Source organism: Neolamprologus multifasciatus, chromosome 6 (genome assembly GCF_963576455.1).
Source record: "Neolamprologus multifasciatus chromosome 6, fNeoMul1.2, whole genome shotgun sequence".
Classification (NCBI taxonomy): domain Eukaryota; kingdom Metazoa; phylum Chordata; class Actinopteri; order Cichliformes; family Cichlidae; genus Neolamprologus; species Neolamprologus multifasciatus.
The window spans coordinates 21183979-21198210 of NC_140444.1; the positions used below are offsets into that span (position 1 = coordinate 21183979).

At 37.1% G+C, this 14232-nt stretch overlaps 1 protein-coding gene across 1 annotated transcript in view; it reads left to right on the plus strand.

Annotated features, from left to right (window-relative positions):
- The window catches only part of ctnna2 (catenin (cadherin-associated protein), alpha 2), a 331385-nt gene that overhangs the window by 93430 nt on the left and 223723 nt on the right, over nucleotides 1–14232 (plus strand). Inside the window, exon 7 of the mRNA XM_085161672.1 lies at nucleotides 7591–7794. Within this exon, the coding sequence (XP_085017798.1) occupies nucleotides 7591–7794 (204 nt within the window). The remainder of the gene's footprint in view (nucleotides 1–7590; nucleotides 7795–14232) is intronic.

Below are 14232 nucleotides of genomic sequence, written 5' to 3' on the forward strand. Positions count from 1 at the left end.
CATCTTTAGTGCTTTTACTTCTTCTTTCCCTGAATCATTTTTGCCTTCTTTCATTGTATTTCCAAGTAAACATCATGGCTCAGAATATTCATGTATTCGAGACAAATGGAGAATAGATTCAGATTGTTGTCTGAATATTCTGAATTTCTACCATTTTGCATTTGGAATAGTTTTTGTTGTAGTTTTGAGCAGTGTTTACAGTAACTCCAGTCTTGTCCAAGCTTTAACAAACATGTGCATGTGCTCCATACAGGTTTCATTGTGAAAATGTAATCAGAATGGACAAAGCAAGCTTAATGGTTCATACAAACACTGTTCCCTTAACAGCATTTTAAATGGTTTTTCTTTGTCACTACACTGTTTTTACTTTGATTGTCATACCTTGGTTATTAAAAGATGCTTTAATATTTTATTTTTAAGGTCTATTAAGTTGCATATTTCCCCTTTAGAGTAAATTAGGCTACGTTATGATCCAAAGCAAAGTGTGATTGCACCGAAAAGGAAAAAATCCACTCAGCTTAACAACATATTGTACCCAAGGATCATGGGGAGACGCATCCTCTCAAAAAGTGAAATATTTTTAGTATGCACTATGTGATATGAATGAATCTTTTTAAAAAAGAAACAAAAATCAGAGGTTTACTAATTGCTAAGTCCAATAACGCTTCAAGTAATTTGTACTTAAGTGGCCATATCATAGCAAAATGGTTAAAATACTCACTCTATGACAATTTCATGAAAAATAGTTGAATATACTGTATGTTTCTGTGTACCACGTTAATATGGGGAACCAATACAGCTACTTTATGGCTCTGTAAATATGTATTTAGCTTTTCAAAATGTTTTAATAATACTTTACAAGGCAAAAAAGTACCCACAACTATAATGAAAGAGTTGCCTCCAACAGAATGAGCACTATTTGGTGATTCAGTTGGCTGCAGTTGTGCGCCACAGTGTTTGATTAAATTTCAGTTAGAACTGATAATTTTTGATTGAACATAATTACACATGGATGCATGTTCCAAATTATTCTTTTTTTACTGTGTTTTGATCTGATTACCTGCATGATAATTATGCATAAGAATTTATTTTTCACATTATGAGGTTAAAAGGCAGTTTTATAAAAGTGAGTTGTTTGATGAGAAAATACTGGTTGAATTTAAATAAGTGACTTTCAGGTAGTTGAGCTTTCAAATCTGGAATCAATCTTCTGTAAAATACCAAAGCTGCGGTTTTATCTTGTCGTTATTTGATTAATGCTTTTCACATTTTAATCAAAAAATGACTTTGTCCAGATTGACTGCTAAAACAAAAAATGTTAATCCTCTCGGTTATACAACTCTGTAGCCGTTCCTCTATCAACTGCGATGAAATGCTTTAACTTGGATTTGCATTTTTCTTCTCTCTCGTATCTTCAAGCTATATGCATACTTTTCCTCAGATGTTTTTCCATCGTCTCTTTGCACAACAGTACAGCAAATGCATCTTGTTAGACATTTTAACTCTACTAAGGTCTATTTTCTTTTCTTTTTTAAAAGATTCAGCACTATAAGGTTTAGCTTACTAAAGAATATCAAATCATGTTGAAATAATATTCAGCCAAATACACATGATCAGGGTTCAACTTTTTTTTGCCTCTGTACTCATGTCAGAACTGTCTGTTTGCACGGTCATAGGCTGTGAACTAATTAGTGTGCTTCTGTGCCTTCTTTCTTTTCTAAATACACTGTGTACTTAAATTTGAACAGGTACAGAAGTGCTGTCTTAAACTGAGCAAAACGTGTTTAAAATTTTCTGACAATATAACTAAAGCAATAAGCGTTTAGCTTTGATTGTGTGCTTGCTGGCAAAGCAAGCGTGAGTATTTATAAACTGTGAAATCTTTAATCTAACACATATACAGTGCTTAAAAAATTATTAGACTACCTCAGTCAGTGCGCCCCAGGGTGGCTGTGGCTACAATGTAGCTTACCATCACCACTGTGTGAATGTGTGTGTGAATGGGTGTATGACTGGATGTGTAAAGCGCTTTGGGGTCCTTAGAGACTAGTAAAGCACTATACAAATACAGGCCGTTTACCATTTACCTGTCATAAAAACAAGAAAATACAAATACCTCAGAAATCTGTGAAGAACCTGGTCAAATCTAGAACGTATATTCTTAGTTATTGGGCTAATAAAAAACTGAATTCACATATTTTTATATCCTAATTTAAGCCGGTACATTGGAATTTTTTCAGAAGGCAGGACATAATCAAGCATAAAATTCAACCACTAAAACAATTTTTCTATTCAGTAGTGTAAGTGAATAACTGTAATTTATCACCTTAATCAAAAACTAATAACCTACGTTACCATATTTTTCTACTTTTTTTCATAAAACTGTAAATCTGAATATTCATGGATAACAACGTAATTATATTTAAGCATTAAACATATCATTTTGATTAAAGACTGCACATAGTGGTAGATTAACCATTACAGAAACAATAAAAAATAATTTTGGTATATTAACCATTATTATTTAGCTGTTTGTGCAGCTGCGACTCAACCCTCATATTCAGTAATGGTGTAATGAATTTGTTGTGGACTGCATATAATACTAAATTTGCTAGCTAACTTCCAGTGACAACATGAAATCATATTTCTGGTAATTAACCAAGATGGCAATCAAACAATGTAATATGTATGTAAGGCCACAGGCAGTGAGACTGGTTGGCAACCTCCTGGTAACCACCAGTCCCTCGCCTAGGAAAAAAAAAGAAAAAGAGTTTTCCCTGATAGGTTGGAAGTTGTTGTTGGAAGTTGACTGCTAAAGCCCCAATCACTCAGACTTGGAGACCATTCAAGATAACACATAGGGATGACACTTGCTGTCATAATTGCTTTTATTGCTAGCAGTTATCCAAAGTATGCAAACACTCCCTTTTCACTAACTGGTAGTGAAACTGTGAAGAGTTTAATGCAAACTCGAATTTGTTACCATTCACCTTCAAAGTAAAAGCACTGCCTTTTGAAATAAATTAGTTTCAGATTTAAGGCACAGCTTTTACTTTGATTACAAACATTCCCCTTTCTGGTTTGTGTCAGATTTTCTCAAGTTTCCTTAGCACTGATTCTTTGTATATATGTTGGTGTCTTCCATGCAAATTATAGGCAATTGTGACAATATGCTAATAACCAAAGCAATCATGAGGAGGGTTTTCCAGATTTTACCCAGCGACAGCTAACAAACACTTGCAAGGTGGGTAGGGAATACACCTGTTTCCCTAGTGCTTTGGGGTCCTTAGGGACTAGTAAAGCGCTATACAAATACAGGCCATTTACCATTTAGTGACCAGATGTTACAGTGGTCTCTTGGCCTTTCTAATGGAAACCTAAAGTATTTCCACTTAACATGCCACGCATGTACATGAACCTGAAGTGTAAACATAAGGAATTTGACAAAAAGTGTATGAACATTGTGCAACTGTCTTTCAAATGAAGGTGTCAAAAGTCTTTTGGACTACATCATGCAGAAGCTACACGACTGACAAAATGTTATTGGATACCTATTGAACTAGCCAAGAAATCAAGAGTTTCCATATTGGAATGTAGAATTTCTTAAACAGATGGGGACGGTGAAAAAGTCTTGCTGTATGGGTATAATATGGAAATTCCTTCACATTCATGTACAAATTTTTGTAGTAGCTGATAATTCAAGGTTCAAGGTTCTTTATTTGTCACATGCATAGTTATACAAGTATAACACACAGTGAAATGTAACCTGACACGCTCCTCGACATGTGCAAAAATGGAAGAACATTATATATGTGTATATATATATATATATATATATATATATATATATATATATATATACCCCCATATGGAAAAGAAATAGTAAAAACATATATGATTTACTCATGAAAGTAGCCACTTTCATGAGTAAATCATATATAAATCATATAAGGCTTACATGATTTACTCATGAAAGTGGCCACTTTCTCATTACTTTCATATATTTTTTTAGTAAGTATACAAAACATACAAGTTTCTTTATAAAAATTTTCAAGGGATCTTATATGTGTTTTCACTCTTGAATGCTTTTCATACAAGTTTCATACAAGACAGATACAAACTTTATAAGATTTATATATATCTTTTCCATATGGGTATATATATATATATATACACATTGGGTGAACGTGCAGTAGTAGCAGCAAGCAGGTGAATTCTGTACATTAATATGAATAGACATCTGACTATTTTACAGAATAGACAATATAAACATATTTAAGATTAAAGGAATTTGGAATGTACATTGTGCCTGGGTTTAGAGTGTTTGGAAGAGAGTCCTGTCTCAGTCAATTATAGATGATGTGAGAGGGCGGGTGTGTGTGTTTAGGGCCCGGATGGCTTGGGGATAGAAGCTCCTCTTGAGTCTCTCTGTCCTTGCCTGGATGATGGGGAACCTTCTACCAGATTCCAGAAGTTCGAACAGTTTGTTGCCAGGATGGGACGGGTCCTTCAGTATCTGCGCTGCTCTAGTCCGGCATCTCCTGGTGTAGGTGTCCTGAAGCGGGGGGAGAGCAATCCTGCAGCAGCGTTCTGCTGTACGGATCACTCTCTGGAGAGCTTTTTGGTCCTTCACACAGCTGTTCCCAAACCACGATGTCATGTTCTGTGTGAGGATGCTCTCCACAGCGCCTGTATGGAAAATCCTGAGGATCTTTGGAGAGACCCTGAACTTCCTCAGTTGTCGTAGGTGATACAGGCGCTGCCAATTTGTAGTGTTACTGTAAGTGTGCCAGCGACTGTTACATATCACAGTCTTTATCAAGCTGTTTTACTTGGCATCCACTGTGGGACAATATAAGGGACTTTTTCCGAGTCAGACACACTTCATTAGGGTAATCGATCACAGAGTGGGTTATGACTAATGTCCCTCATGGGCCACTGTGGGTAGAGCTTTGTCAAACACTATAATAATCAAATACACAACCCTTGTACTATAATGTGGCATCTAGAGGCATTTCAGTGGTATCTTCAGGACTTTGTTGAACTTCTATCTCAGAAAAAGCAGTTGCCATAAAATACTGGAAAGTTCTGGAAGGCACATTTGACAAAGGCTGATGTGGCATGTGCCCTCTCTCTGGTTCATGCCCTAAAGTGGGGTCAAACCGATAGCCTCGCTGTCAGTGGGGCAAATATAAGGTTCCCTCCGGTCTTGATATACTGTCAAATGCAATGGTACATTCACATAGAATTACAGACTTTAAGAGACTGGTGTATAATTAACTAAAGAAAAAAAGAACTCTTCTTTTATAAAACTTGCAGTAAGGACTCTCTGACTGCTCTGTATAAAAATGCTGCTGTATTATCCTCTATATCTTTCCAGACCTTTTAGAAACCAGAAGGCATTAGGAGCCAACACTTGTCAGCAGTGTCATAGGAGTTTAACATAACTACGTCATAAGAGGAATTAAAGGAAACATTTTACCAAGCATGATGCCAAGATTCTTCTTCAAGGAAGTGTGAAACTTTTAAAGATTTTGACATATCACTCTGATCCTGAATGCAGTACCAGAAAGACACAAAATCTCCTCTGTGTTCTGGTAGCTTGTAAATAGCTTGCAAATATTGTATCTGGATGATTTTAAGTTTGCAGTTTTTGATTGTGTTGTGTTACTTTTTAATTAATATTTATTCATAATTGTGCGCACTTGTCTAAACATTTTTCACTTACACGATGGTTTTGGGCTTTGAAGCAAAGCAGTACAACAGAGTAAGTGATTATTAGGTAAAAGGGGGGAAGAAAAGTGTAACACTGAAACTCACTAAGGGACTAGGGACTATCAGTCACATTTGTGAGTTTCTGGAAGATGACTTTAGCCATTGCCAATTACCTTGAAATCCTCCCAGCCTTTGTCAGCCCAGCATTTGTTGCTATTTCTGCTCTGCCTATTCCCAACTCCCAGTGATAATTGCAACCTGACACCATGTGTGGAATAACAATTCAGTGGAGTCCTCGGGGAATGTTCTCAGTTTCCATTCATGTTATTTTCTTCTTTGCATCTTTTCATGTTGAGACCTTCACTGTATAGGGCTTTGTTGCATTTCTTGCCTCTCATTTTACAGCTCTAATTTCTGATATGAATGTCAGCATAATAACCACTGCACAAGTGAGATGAAGGAATATGGAGTATTTTTCCTGTATAAAGTTGATTAACTTAATCTGAAGTACCAGATGTAGCAGCAACCTTTGATAATAGTGACATTTTCAAAGATATAATAGAGGTATTGTCAGACAAATAGTTTTGTGTGCCATACATGGTTTATTTTTTCCAAATAAATGAACACATCTCCCCTCGAGAAATGAGACTTGGATTCAAGTGTTTTTGTTTATGTTTCACTCAGTCAGATGACATTTAAAAAAGAATTTGACTATGCTTCCAATCCAGATATAGATCGGAATATCACAAAACGCTGATGCAGTTAGCTTTGTAAACAACACCTCAAAAACTAAACAAAAAGTAAAGAAGCAGAGAGAAACTAAGAATAGAACCATCCAGATATCAATGAAATACAGGAAGCTCATCCGTAACTCAACATTCCCTATCAGTTTTTTTCTTGACATGTCACTCTATGCCAGTGTTAGTCTGGTTTGGAGTGACTCAAAAGTGCATCTTTGCTCTTTGCTGTAACCCAACACTGGTCATCTATACCACAGAGTCACATTTAATTACATCAGAGCTATTTAAAGCTTAGATGATGCATAAAAGCAACTCCGAGTTTTATGCAGACCCAAAGCACCTTAGGATCAAAAGACTAAACAATACTTAAACAATACAAGATAAGGCATCACTAAAATAAATGACTTTATTGCTCCATTATTCACATTGTAGCCAACACTGTAAAGCTGGGCTCTATTTCTGTAGTGATCATAATAAAAGAAAGGATGAAGTCTAAGATTTTGAAATGCTAAGGTTTTGACATTCAGGTCACTAATTTTTCTTTCTCCTCGTTACCTCCTCGGTAGCCTCAGCAAGTCTTATGCTCAGAGAAATGTGGGTGGGGTATTGTTTTAAATGTATGAAGTCGAGCTACCCTGTGTTAGATATTCTTTATGCATTCTTGGTTTTGCCTGACTTAGTCATGGTGGCTGATTGTTGCTGGAGTGTTGGCAGCCCATCCAGAATTTGAGGTTTTTTGAGGGGATACTTCCCTTTCATGAGAGAAATGCAGCTTCATTTTATTTGTGCTCTCAATATTTGAAAAACCTTTTATGAACAAAGGCCTAAATCTGTTGTAAACTTTCATGAAATTTGATGCTGTGCTTGAGGTAAAATATTTCCTTTGTATTTAGATAAACACGATTTACGATCAGAACAGTGGCTGGTCAGTGTGCTGCTCTTTGTCTTCTTCTTTTCAACTTACTCCATCCCGATCTTGTGCCCCAGGGACTGTGTCAAAGACACTAGTCTGTGATTAAAAGCTGAACTGCCATTTGTCATTGGGTACAGTTTCTAGAACTGGTCATCCAGTGGTGAGTCATTTATCCGTTTTGCCTGGATTACTGTCCTGACCTTCTACATTTCTGACCTACAGAACAAGATCATCCTGGACCCTCTGACATTCAGTGAGGCTCGTTTCCGTCCGTCTCTGGAGGAGCGCTTAGAGAGCATCATCAGTGGCGCTGCATTAATGGCTGACTCTTCATGCACACGCGATGACCGCCGTGAACGGATCGTGGCTGAATGCAACGCCGTTCGACAGGCCCTTCAAGACTTGTTGAGCGAGTACATGAACAATGTGAGTTTTTCTCTTATTGCTTTATTTTCACAACTGAATTGCAACTGCGTTCATTAGTGTGTGTGCACCTGTTTCACATACATCAGTGAAAACCTCTGTGCTAATAAAAACAGGCCTTGTTATTAATCTTTGGCCTTTCTTGGTAAAGCTGACATTTTATTTAGAAGTAAACACTTCCCTCTATTTCTGGAGATGTTTCTTGCATAAATCTCTCTGTCCTGAAGGAGGGATGTATTCTTTGTTGCTATTCCATTTTTCTCTGTTGAAGAGGTTTAATGGACTTTTTCCTTGTTTGATTTGAGGGCCTAGGGATAGAGGTCTTGCAAGGTGTACACCTTGTAAAGCCCCCTTATAGCTGTACACCTTATATAGCCCAAAGCCCCCTTTGGGCTATAAAAATAAAATTGAAGTGCCTTGATGGTAAATGAAGGCAACAGCCTGTATATCTCTATATTTCAGGGCAGTCTAAAGACTGCTGCAAGCTACGTTAACAGTATGTTGGCAATATTCTTACCTTCAATTGCTCTTTGCCCATCCCTCATGCCTTTGGTGCTTTCATTCCCAGAGCATTGCAAGTAGACTCAAAGGTGAGAGGAGATGAGACTATGCGAGGCGAGGTGTGGGTGAAAGTCTGCTCTTTGACGTGCTGAGAATAGATGACTTGAGGATCAGGTCTATTTTCAGCACATATCACTCTTTTGATAACTTTGCATTTCCATCAGGTAATGGAAAGCGACTAAATGACAGAAATGCACAACTGCATGTTTACGAGTGATGAAACTATCATCGCTTTGAGGATTTGTACCTAAATATAGTTAAAAGTAATGAAAATCATGGCTCATTTGCCCTAGAGTAAAAATAGGACTGCGACCTCCTTACAACTGGAATAAATCGGTGGTTGCCAGGTGATTGCATTGAAGTTTTCACATTTGGTGACCGAATGCAATCTGTTGAACCAGCAATCATGTCGCCCAAAGGTTGAGCATTCAATACCCCCAAAGAGCGACGACTAAGAAAAGACTGGCAAAGGTTTGTTAATGATTGCTTTCTCATTTATATATATATAAAAAAGCAATCACTCTGTGGCAGTCTACACCAACGAGAGCAACTCAGCTGTGATGGGTCTCTTTGCTGTAGGGGACTCAACTGATTGTCAGATAGTTGTATTCTATATATGTTTATACAGAAATAAGGCTGTGAGTGTGAATGTTATTTGGCAACTTCCAGCAAGCATGTCACTATTTGTGGAGGAGTTTCAGGATTTTGTTGCTGTTGAGGTTCTGGCTGGAGTCTGAAAACAGGCGGTGAATGTTAATTCCTGTTTAATGTGATTCTTTTTTTCTATCTGTGGAAGGCAACAGATTTTGCGGTGTATCATAATTAATCACTCATGCTATCACAAACAGATAGCATGTAATAGGCAGCTTGAACCCATTCAATTTCAGGCTGACGCTGTCTTACTGCCATTTTATTTCATACTTCTTGATTTACCAAAGTCACTTTGAAAATGATGACTAAATGTAATGATCACACATCATGTCGCTGTCTTTCAAGGAACCATTGAGACTGTGAGACTGCAAGTTTGTTGCACATGATCACAGTCATAGTTTTTCCTAGTGTGACTGCAGCATTAAGAAAACAAGCTGGGTGTACAAAAATACTGTATTTTGGGACATATTGTATGGTGGTTGGAAAGCATATGCCCTACGTCAGAGTTACTAACTGAACATATAATAATGGTCATGTATCCAACAATGTGAGGCCAAAAAAGTAAGGTTTTCACAAATGTTTGCCTTTACAGCTTAAAACGAAGGGTTATGTTATGAATCTCTGAATATTTACTGTATACTGAGTGTGTAAGTCATCGGGCTGCACACTGAGGCTCTAAACCCTGAGGTTAACAGTAGTATTTTCATCCTTGGAGAAGCTCATCTGGAATTTTTCTCTCCATTTAGTGAGCCATTTCTCATGCAACACTGTGACTGGCACAACTGTTTAAAGGTTATGAGGCTGACCAAGACAATGATTAATCATCACACATATCCGATTTATATTCTTCTTCAGCCCACCCTTTTGTGCACAGTGAGCCATGTGAGCTGTGTCTACATAAGGGAAATAGTAGGTGCCCTTGGATACTCTGTCATTGACCTTACACACATGAATAAGTTCTTGGAAGACTTTGCCATTAAATGGCAGCCCATAAGATTTTTGAAACTTTCAATGTCAAATCTATTAAATGTCTGATCTCTTTTTATCATGTTAAATCCAAGTGTGTTTTACACAGTCGACTTATTCCTGAATCTGTCTGCAGAGCTGCATTCAGAGATTCATTGTTTTTTTTTTCTCTCCCCCCTCCACTTTGAATTTACACTGTGCTAATTCCTGATCTGCACTCTAGCACATTCACTTTAAAATAAATGATTAAATTAAGCAACTATATTAAAGGAGCATTAGTCTCACATTTAATTTAAGGTTTGCATTAATGTGGAAAAACTTGTATGGGTGATGTAGCTTTTCTTAACATATAGCAGTGAATGTGAAATCAAACCAAATTATATTTTAGAAATATTTGCAAACCCGTTTCCAGTCAATGATGGTTGAACGTCACTTACCCATGGCATCGCAGTATCCTATCTTTGTTGGTGACTTGCTCTGCAGTCGCAAAGAGGTCTTTCTTCAGAATGCAAAGGATTTTACTGTCACTCACAAGACTTTTTCTGCGTTTCAGTGTCAGGCTTTAATCTGTTTCTTCGTCTGTATGGTCACATTATTGCTACCAACTCAACAGTCACATTAAGAGCGGAACTGAAAGAAATTAAAAAGTTGTCATTCATTCTTTTTAAAAGAAGCTAATGACAGTGTAATATTGGTATTGAGATCTAATGAACTTGGCAGTCTTTGTCATAAATCATAGAGACCATATATTTGTAATTGGGACATTTACTAGGCCAGCATGACTTTTTAGACAATCCCTAGTTTGCTGAGACTGCTTGTGAGTTATTGCTGTGTTAGAAATGATGGCATTATACCCATGTGACCTACTAAAAATGGCTCTTAGAGTCAACATCGGTCATTATAGCCTACAGTCATATAACCATCTGTGAAAAAAGGCAGCTTGGGGGTTACCATTACCTAGTTATACTGCTAGTCCTTAATATGATACAAGGAACAATATTCTGCCCTTTTCAGTTATTCAGAGTTAGTTTTGTGAAGCATTAGTTTCTTTTCGAATGAAAAGCTGCAGGATTTCAAAAATGAGGTTGTAATTAGAGATGGCACGATACCACTTTTTTATGTCCGATACCGATACCGATATCATAAATTTGGATATCTGCCGATACCGATATGAATCCGATATAGTGTGTTTTTTAATCAATAAAACTGTTTTTTTTTAACCCTTTAAAACCGGTCGGAGCGGGCACGCTCTGTTTTGCGTAACTATTTTTAAATCCCGGTAGCTCTGCAACCACATGAGCTAGCGCAATCATTTTTTTTGCATATGAAACCTGAGGAGTTGTACTTACATCTTATGCCATCAGCTTGTCCTCGGTCACAGTTTCCTTCCACATATAGCTTTGCAAAAACTGCATAAAAAGCGCTTGCAGCAACAAAAACATAATATTTCAGAAACACGCTTTGCCGATCTGATCAGCTGTTCATAACACTTCCTACATTGGAATAGACGTCAGCGCGAACTATCACATGTCCGCCATGACCTGCCCGAAACCGGAAGTGACGTCATTTTCGCGGAAATGTAGTTTTTTATCGTCCCGGCCTCAATGAGCCTATACTGGTGTTTTTAAAAGTTATGTTTGACTTTATGATTTTCTGTGTCGTTTCTGGGATGCTTAGGACTCATATTGCACTGCTGGAAATAGTTTATTTTGATGCACATGCTGCTTTTTTGCAAATTTGCATTATAATATTTATTTTCGTTTTTCCTGCAGTGTATAAAAATTGGTGTATTTCAAAAATAAAACTATGAAGACACTCAAAATAAGTTTCCTGTGGTGGGAAACTATTTTGTGCAACTTTTTTGTATTTACAGTTTTGAGGGATAAGCCTCTTAAATTTCTCTAACTAGAAATATATGTTAAAAAAACAAAAACGATTTTCAATTTTTTTGTAGTTTATTGCACTTTTTTGCAATTTATGTAATGACTATGCACTTAATTCATACATATTATTAAAATCTAGGCTGTAATGGTTGTATTGATGTATAGCAACTTGAAATGCTCCCAAAAATGGCTCCACAGCATGTAAAAATATAATATAAGCTCTGGCGGACTTGGTTCTATGGTAGGTCTTAAAGGGTTAATATCTTGCTGCTTTTTGTATAAGTTCATACTCAAGTTAAAAAACAACAACAACACTAAAGCTATTCTGTTATACCTGTATGTAAAAAAAACACACTGCACCCAAAATATTTCATAGATCAGCAACACTGATCAATCTAATAAAGTTAAACCTACTCCATCCTCCCTATTCTGGTATTTTAAAGAGTAAAGCAGAAATATTAAGCAACCTAACTAATAGGGTTGCAAACTCCCAGCAAAAGAAAATAGCGAACCACCCTCTTCCTCATGATGCTTAATCAATGTAATCAACTTTAATTTGATGCAGGGTGAAAAAAATTCACAGAAATAAATTATTTTTCAAGAATAATTAAATAGATTCAACATCTTTCTTCAACATCTTTCTTCAACAGAATTGCAGACTGCACAGATGGTACCTTCCCAAAGGAAAAAGTACTACTACTAAAAAGTACTAGGGTATATTAGACTTAACAGTTACTATATACAGTAATGGACTTCTATACATTTTACATCAGATTAAAACTTTGGGTGTAAGATTCAGATAATTATTAAATAATTAAAAGCTAGATATTTTAAATGAGAATAAGAAAGAAAAGTATGTCTTTGTGCCCCCTTTTGCCTGTTCATGCCCTATCGGCCCCCCTGGCTAAACTTTGCTAGATCCGCCCCTGCACAGTTACCAGCCGTCAGCTGCATAGATCCTGGTCTAGAAAGTAATATTAAATAAATTCTAACAACAGCTTATCAAGCTTAATAGTGCTGCTGTTGTTCAGCCGCTGGTTTCCTCTTTCTGGTCCAAAGTGGGCCAAAAACAAAGAAGAGAGACTGACTCGCGACAGAAAAGCCGATCAGCTGATCATTAAGCAGTTTCACGATTGAAGTAGCAGCAGGAGAGAGAGAGAGAGAAGAGGCAGTTGCTCTATATATCGGTTGTTAAGCTTAACGCGGGAATGCTTTACAAACATTCAGAGATGAACTTACACACTTGCTTTACTTCTCTCTGAGATAACTTCCTAGGAGATGAAATGTTTGCTAGCAGGCTACAAATACACACAGCCGCTCTATCACGTGACCACACTGCTCCTACGTGCTACGTTATGAGCCGAGTTACGCTGTGTCGCAAGTTTTGTGAGGAGCTTTTTTGATATTTAATGGATCGGATTACATTTTTTATTTCTCTCCGATATCCGATCCAGTAATTTAGGTCAGTATCGGACCGATACCGATACGTAATATCGGATCGGTCCATCTCTAGTTGTAATTTAAAGTAAACGATCGTACTGCTCCTGGGAACAAGACTGCGTGAAGTACTGAGATTCTCCAAAAAAGGACTGAGCGGCTGAACATCCCATTCACTACTCTAAAAATCTAGTCCAGGCTATAATCAGTTCTCAAGGCTGTCTCCTTAAAGAAAGTGAGGAATATTTACCGTATAGAAAAACAACTAAAAATCTGCATTATTATTTAGTGTAGTTGTATTCACAGATCAGAATGCCATGTCAGTGACAATTGAGTGACTTTCATGCATGTGTTACCTGCTCAGACTGGTGCCAGTGTTTGAATCATTGTGCCCTTTGTGACCAATGAGCAGCCTGCAAGTGTCTATTGATCCCAACAGTATCGCCTTTCCTACTGTGCAGCTAATATAATATGTTTGTTGTGGCATTCATGGTCATTGTCTAAAAACAATGGGGATCTAATAATGGTTGTTATTACATCAGAGTTCCTCTGTGGTTTTAATAGGATAATTGCAGTACAGTATGTGTCTCCTGGGTAAAATGTCCTTGAATTGATGTCTAAGCCAAAACTGTTATGTTTTTTTAGTTGTGTTTAACTATTGCCTTTGACTAATTAAAAAAAAATGTAGTAAGGTTTGAAGAAAATTGAAGTAGATTGAGGCCCCTGCAGATAGTGAACAAAGATTGCAGTGGTCTTTGCTAGACTAAAAAAAAGCAAATCCTAGCTGCCTGGCTCCTCTGTCTACCCCTTCCAAGTGTTTCCACTGTTGTTACATATTCTATTTCATCCACTAAATGACTTCTTCAACATGATTGACAAGTGGTCAAAATCACAGGCTGTATAAAAGATAAACGCGCTCTCTAGACAGCTCTACTGTAGTTTC